Source organism: Canis lupus, chromosome X, assembly GCF_048164855.1.
Source record: "Canis lupus baileyi chromosome X, mCanLup2.hap1, whole genome shotgun sequence".
NCBI lineage: Eukaryota > Metazoa > Chordata > Mammalia > Carnivora > Canidae > Canis > Canis lupus.
This window is the reverse complement of record NC_132876.1, coordinates 94,984,546-94,991,634: the sequence shown is the minus strand read 5'-3', so window position 1 is coordinate 94,991,634 and position 7,089 is coordinate 94,984,546. Positions and strand designations below refer to the sequence as shown.

Below are 7,089 nucleotides of genomic sequence, written 5' to 3'. Positions count from 1 at the left end.
CAGATCAAAAAATGAAAATGTAGAGGCAAGTCTATAAAAAATCAAAAAGGTACAATACAGCAGTACTCAACCTTTTACTTTGTTTCTCACATTTCTCATGACCCCTGGAAAGAATGGCCTACTAATTTTTATGAGCAATACCTAGCACACTAACTATACATTTCGACATTCTTTTCGTTCACGAAAATATTTGAAGACAAATACACATGAGAGTTTTGATTATAAAGGTAGCCATCTATTTTACTTTTCAAATAAAAAAATGGCAGGTCTCTATATATAGACTACTTATAAAATCTAGAAATACAGACAATATATAGAATGCTATCAAGGGCATCTTAAATTTTCAAATAATAATAAAACAATATTATCTAGTTTTCTAAACGTTGGGTCCACTTTGAAGATTGATATGGGACACTCCTCAAGATGAATTATTAATTGAATGAAAAAGCAAATAGCAAAACAATATGAACTTCATTATTACATTTGTATAATTCACATAAGCTGGAGTTATGTAAATCAAATGCACAAAAACTATTCATAATAAGGTTATTTGGTGGTGCAGGTGACAGGATTGAAAAGGCAAGAGAGAATTCTGTTTTGACTGTATTGTTTGAAATGTTTGCAGTGAGAACAGAGTCATCCAACACACATCAATAACAAATCATTTGCAAAACACTTCAACACCTCCCTAGGCTCCATATGTGTCTATACGAGGCTCTTCCCTGTAGAAGGTAAGGCTTTTAGAACAGAAGGCTCCCAACTGGCTGGAGAAGGGACCTCATGAGAAGGCATGTATTTTTTATGTGCTGTGCTGTAGCTTTACCACTCAGTGTCTAACCTGGAACTGGACTCAACCTCTGTGAGAATCACGGTGGGGGAAATGCAGAGATTGGCAAGGAGATGACATTGCTTAGGAAGTAATGTATCAAAAAGACTGGAACCAAAGTATGGACCTTCAGTGAGGACTACAGGAACCACTTGCCACAGAAGAGAAGGACCCCATAAAGGTCTGCCCCATTGTCAACGCTGGGAGACGATCAGCAGAGGTGGCTAGAAGAGGCTTCCCTTGACTTTGGCCTCAGTAGTCTAAAGGCAACGAGGACGTTGAGTTAAAGGGGTGTGGTCTCAGGTTAGCACAGGGAGGAGTCCCAGGTGGAGACTGAGAGTAACTCTGACTGCGGAATGGAGGGAGCTCTAAGAGTTCTGCCATGACTGTGGGCAATGGGAAACTCCAAAATAACTAGAAGAGGCTCTCTCGCGGGCAGCCCGGGTGGCTCAGCGGCTTAGCGTTGCCCTCAGCCCAGGGTGTGATCCTGGCAACCCAGGATTGAGTCCCACGTCAGGCTCCACGCAGGGAGCCTGTGTCTCTGCCTCTCTCTCTCTCTCACGAACAAATAAATAAAATCTTAAAAAAAAAAAAAAAAAAAAAAAAAGAGGCTCTCTCGGACGCCAGCCTTTTGGGAATCTAACAATGATGAGGATATTGGTGTGTGGGGCACAATCTGACTTCAGCGGAGGGAAGACGCCCTGGCCCTCAATGGATTCCAGGTGCAGACGCTGAATGAAGTTAATTACCCCAGAATATAAGGAGCCCCACAGAACCTTACTCTTGCTGTCGGCCCAGGAGGACCCGGGCACGGCGGGAGCCGGGGAGGAGCAGACTGGGAGCAGGAACGGAAGGAATATCCCGTAACTTCCGCTTTCGAAGTCTGATAAATGCCGGCATGGAAAGGCGTGGCCTCTCTCAGCAGAAGAAATCCTACGACTGGTCGCCCGGCCGAGTGAGTAGACTGAATGAGGAAACCAAAGACGCCGAATAGAGGCCCCATTGAGTAAAGCCCTGTCCCTTTTCTTATCCCAGAAAACCCCTGAAATGACTGTCAGACTGAGCCATTTACTGACTGGGGCCTCGGGAATCCGAAGGCCGTGACGGCCATGATTCGAGGGGTGTGGCCAGATGTCAGAGAGGGAGGACCAAGTGAGGACTGAGGGGACCTTAGAGCTCTTCGGTCAGTCCTGAGTGGATCAGGGTGGGGCTGGGGAGGGGGGGACGGCGTGTCTGGAAGTGCTTTCCCCTTACTTTTCCTCAGGAGTCTGAGGGTACTCCAGTCAACAGACGAAGAGTCCCAGCTTCTACCACAGTCAAGGTAAGGTGCTCAGTAAAGATGGAGGGAATATCCACTCCACACTGGAAGGGACTATACAGATCCCAACCTGTGCTGTCACCTCTGGGAGGTGTTGGGCAGCAGTGCCTAGAGTTAGTATCCTTTGACTCTGCTCGGAGAATCTGAGGGTGAGTAAGTACTTTGTTCTGAGGAAGGTCTCAGGTGAGCGGAGGGAGAAATGGCAGGCCTGCCAACCCTCAGCATAAGACTCTGAGTGCGGACTGATGTGACCACCTACCCTGCAACAGAGGGAGCCCCTAGATATGAGCCCAGTCCCTGCTATGAGCTCTGGAGGCCCTGAATAGTTGGCACGCTGGGTTGCCCCCTGACTTGTACTTTTGGTTTCTAAGGAGGGGAGGCCAGTTCTGAGGAGGGCTGCATCAAGTGAGCAGAGGGAGGAGTCCCAGACCCTGCCAGGAATCAAGGTAAGATGCTGCATGAGGAATGAGGACGTCTCTTCACTAGAATGGAGAAGGCCCCTCAAAACTGGTGTCAGCCCTGGGAGGAGGAGGGGATGGCCAGGAGTGACTTCCCTTGACTTGTGCCTAGAGAGTGTGAGGATCGGGAGGACATTGTTTGAGAGGTCCGGCCTCAAGTAAGCAGAAAAAGGAATCCCAGGCCCTGCCAGGAATCCACGTAAGACGTGGAGTGGAGACTGGTGGGAATCACACACTCCAGAATAGTGGGAGCGTCGTAGAGCCCTGTTCCTGTTCTGAGACTGGGTAGGCCCAGGAATAGTTGTCAGACTTCGGTACTTTCTGATTTTTGTCTTGGGAGCCTGTTGTTTCAAATTAGCAAACAGAAGTATCTTAGTCTCTATCAAGGTCAAAGTTATGACCTCAGGTGAAGATTGAGGGGAGCACACATGCCAGAACAACAGAGCCTCCAACAGACAGCTGCCTTCCTCTGTCACCTCTGAGAGGCCTAGGAAGGTGTGGCCTAATGACCTTCTTACTTCCTTTCCCTTGGCTATGTCAGCTGGCTATACTCTGAGCAGCCTTCTCACTTCCTCCTCCAGCTTCTTACAGGTCAGGAAAGGAGACCTGTGAAGCTCTAGAGTTACTGTCCTCAGGAAAAGATGGTGGATACACTCTTCATCAGAGCTGTCACAGTTGAGTTTACCAGATGAGGCCACTCATGTCTTCCCTTTCTCCCCAGGTTGTGGTCCTCTGTCACCCACCCTCCTGCCCACATTCCTTCCCACTACCACCAAGAGAAGTGAGCATGTCTCAGGGTCAGGAGATTCCATTCTGCACACAGGAACAATACTCTGCCTACAATGAAATCACAGCCATCTCACCAAGCAAACCAGATAAGGGCTCCAGCAGCCAAGAAAAGGAAGATAGTTCAGCTTCTTTATCAAAGTCGGGCACCGAGAACTTGCCCGTAGACCCTCTAGATGAAAAGGTGACTTCGTTGGTGCAGTTCTTACTGCATAAGTATCAAACGAAAGAGCCCATCACAAAGGCAGAGGTGCTTGATGTTGTTGTCAAAGAGTGCAAGGATCACTTCCTTGAGATCCTCAGGAGAGCCTCTAAGCACATGGAGGTGGTCTTTGGTGTTGATGTGAAGGAGGTGGACCCCACCAGACACACTTACGCCCTTGTCAACAAACTAGGCCTCACTTATGATGCGAGACTCAGTGGTGAGGAGGGCATGCCCAAGACCAGCCTCCTGATAATTGTCCTGGGTGTGATCTTCATGAAGGGCAATCGTGCCACTGAGGAGGAGATCTGGAAAGTGCTGAATATGATGGACTTGTATTCTGGGAGGAATCACTTCATTTTTGGGGAGCCCAGGAAGTTCATCACCAAAGATTTGGTGCAAGAAAGGTACCTGGAGTACCAGCAGGTGGCCAACAGTGATCCTCCATGCTATGAGTTCCTGTGGGGACCCAGAGCCCATGCTGAAGCCAGCAAGATGAAATTGCTGGAGTTTTTTACCGAGATCCATGAGTCTGACCCCCGGTGCTTCCCGTCCCAGTACGAGGAGGCTTTGAGAGATGAAGCAGAGAGAGCCCAAGCTAGACTTGCAGCCAGGGCCAGCACTAATGCCATGAGCAGAGCACATCCCAGGTCCAGATCCCTCAGCAGCTCCCACCCCTAGAGAAGTCGGAGACAGATTCTTCACTTTGTCTTTACAATTAGCAGTCAACTTTCTAAGTAGTGGAGGGCTGGGGTGTGGCTGTAGGAAGCACGATGTATAACATCCCTGTGTCCCTCTTCTATGTGTTTAACACAGAGGTTTATCTTCTTTATGGTGGTGGGGGAAGTTTGTTTTCAAATGTTGTTCCCTTTAATATACCATTTTATTAGCTTCCAAATCTAAATTCATGAATGGCACTGGTTATACATTTATTGCTATTTATGACATTTAAGAATACAAGTTTAGTTTGTTTATAAAACGGACCATCTTATTTTGTTATCTGGAAAAAGTAAATGATATTCAAATAGGCGTTTCTTTGGAAGTATCAAAGAATTCAGCAGTAAAATAGTTGGGATCAACAACAACAAAAATCCCTTAAAGATGGTCAAAAGGTACCAAAAGATAGTTAATTTTTAGCCTCCCTTAGCCCTTTTAATCTACCATTCTGTAAAATTAAGTAACATACATGTATTTGCTTAGATTAGTTAAAAATATATGAGAAATAAATCTTAATAAATTATACCCTATGTACACTGGCTCATTTATTCCCCAAATATTAATTCAGCAACTGCCTTTTGGAAAGCACTGTTAGTAGTGGGGATGCTAGGATAAACAAGAATCACTACTACCTGCCCATAGAGTATTAGATTCTAGGAGCAAGAATCATGTAAAGACAATGGTGAGTATCCTTTAATACCAAATGAATGAAGAGGTTGTGGAGGCCAGGGGCGGGGCGGGGCGGGGTGGGGGGCTTGCTCCATGTGATGGCAGTCAAGTATAAATATCCTGAGAAAAGACAGGCAGTGGCCTTGGAAATTACAAGTCCTTCAGTAGGAGGTATAGTACACTAGCTAAGGCTATGGGAGTGGTGAGTAGGGTCAGACCCTCAAATGGTGTGTCTCAGAGTTGAAAATGAAACACTGTTCTTAGTGGCTGTAGGGACAGGAATGGAAGGTATCCTGCATTCTTGTCAAAGTGCAATTAAACAGAATGCACAAATTAGGTATTTTATGAACATCATCTTCAAGGAGTTTGTGAGAAATAAGGGTGATACTTCCCCGAGGTGAGATACCCAAAAGCCACTGGGCTGGCACTCTGTCTTGGGCTTAGAGATCCAGAGCCTATACCATTCATTAAATAGGTCATGTTTAATATAGTTTGGCAAACTCTAAGCAAGGCCTAGATTTTTGGAGGAAATAAATGAACAAAAATAGGGACAGATTATTGGAAGGGCAACTGAGAGGGAAGGAAAGAGTTGGTCCTTGATACAAATTCTAGGGGTTTGGAGTTGCATTCAATTGAGAAATACTAATACTCCCCCAAACCCAAATTAAATAATATATCCTCTGGGGAAGACTTGCTAAGGCTTTCTTGTGAAGCAGCCATTTGGGCTGGTTTGGTGTGCCATGTCCTAGAACAGTGCATATTCTCTAACATATCCTGGGTGAACAAGTCCCAGAGAGGAAGGCACTAATGTCTGGGGTCAAAATAATCATAGTAATAACTGCCAATTATCAAAGATCCAATGCACACCATGCACCATGCCTGGGGCTTTACATACAATACATACATTTTAATGGTCATGCTATAAGACAAGGTTCATCCAGCCCACTTCACAGATGAAGAACATCTTAGAAAGTTGGTGAATGTGCACAAATTCATAGGCCCAGCATGTGACAGAGTTGGAACTAGACCTCCTGTTTCAATTCTTCCAGAGCCCATGCTATTCTACTCCTCCCAGCCTATGGACAACCTTCTGTTCACTCCTTTTCTTATTACTCCATAATGCTTATCAGGGGGTAAAAAGAAGGGCATTGTAGCCAAAGTACACAAAATGAATAGATATAATGAAGGAACGTGAAAATGAGAATCATATATAATTTAGACATTGTCTGTGGGGTTCATTTACCAAGAGTGCTGCTGTCTCACCCCAGGCCTCCTTGGGAGCTGCCTCTGCTCAGTAACTGACATGTGTGTGCAACCCCAACACTTCCCCACATTACGGTGCCCTTCCCCTGAGTCTTCCCCAGTTTTCTTCCTGTCCAACTCTAAAAGCTGACCTGCTGACCATCTTTTCAACGTGTCTTCCTCTGGACACTGTACCCTGCTTCCAGTGGAAGAGATTTTCCAGGATCACCTACACTTCTCCTAACTCAGAGTATTCCATTTTCTGCAATCATCTCTTGGCTGACCTTCACCATAGGATCCCTCTGCTACAACCCCTTCTGTTTAAGGATTGATTGATTGATTGATTGATTGATTGATTGATTTGAGAGAGTGTGAGTGGGGGGCAGGGGGAGCAGAGGGGAAAAGAGCTCAAGCAGACTCTGTGCTGAGTGTGGAGCCCCGATGTGGGGGCTTGATCTCACAGCCCTGAAATCATGACCTGAGCCAAAACCAAGAGTCAGATGTTTAACTGAATGAGTCACCCCGGCACTGCACCCCCCTTCTCTTTAAACAGTGAAGTTTAGGTAAATGGTCATTCCCTGGAGGGCTTCTTCACCATACTCTCAAAATGTTTTACAATTGGGCTTGTGAGTAGAATCTAAGTAGGCACAGAACATACTGGTTCTTGGGATGTAAACCTGAAATAAGAGAAGTTTTTGAAACCACCTTGATATTTGCAGTAGGCTTTTAATGGGGTGTCCTATTTGAGACTAGCCACTGAAAAGATAAACCAATGATCACTAGGTGATCAAAAACCAAAGCCTCACTCTTAAGAGACAGAGGGAGCAAGATCATAGAAATCACCGTGCAAGCAACCATCTATAAATACTGA

At 45.8% G+C, this 7,089-nt stretch overlaps 1 protein-coding gene across 1 annotated transcript; it reads left to right on the top strand.

Moving 5' to 3' along the window:
- The first annotated feature begins 1,631 nt into the window (after positions 1-1,631).
- On the top strand, positions 1,632-4,832 carry LOC140628598 (melanoma-associated antigen B16-like). Its single transcript, XM_072817906.1, has 4 exons — positions 1,632-1,781; positions 2,091-2,147; positions 2,516-2,590; positions 3,324-4,832. Exons 1-4 carry the CDS (start codon positions 1,725-1,727, stop codon positions 4,269-4,271), a joined length of 1,137 nt encoding a protein of 378 aa, XP_072674007.1. The 5' UTR covers positions 1,632-1,724; the 3' UTR covers positions 4,272-4,832.
- The last annotated feature ends 2,257 nt before the right edge of the window (positions 4,833-7,089 follow it).

Excerpts from the sequence above, each read along its gene's own strand:
- LOC140628598 (XM_072817906.1), top strand. The coding sequence starts at position 1,725 with ATGGAAAGGCGTGGCCTCTCTCAGCAGAAGAAATCCTACGACTGGTCG. Across the intron at positions 2,148-2,515 it reads CAGCTTCTACCACAGTCAAG|GAGGGGAGGCCAGTTCTGAG; the intron begins GTAAGGTGCTCA and ends TTGGTTTCTAAG. Across the intron at positions 2,591-3,323 it reads AGACCCTGCCAGGAATCAAG|GTTGTGGTCCTCTGTCACCC; the intron begins GTAAGATGCTGC and ends CTTTCTCCCCAG.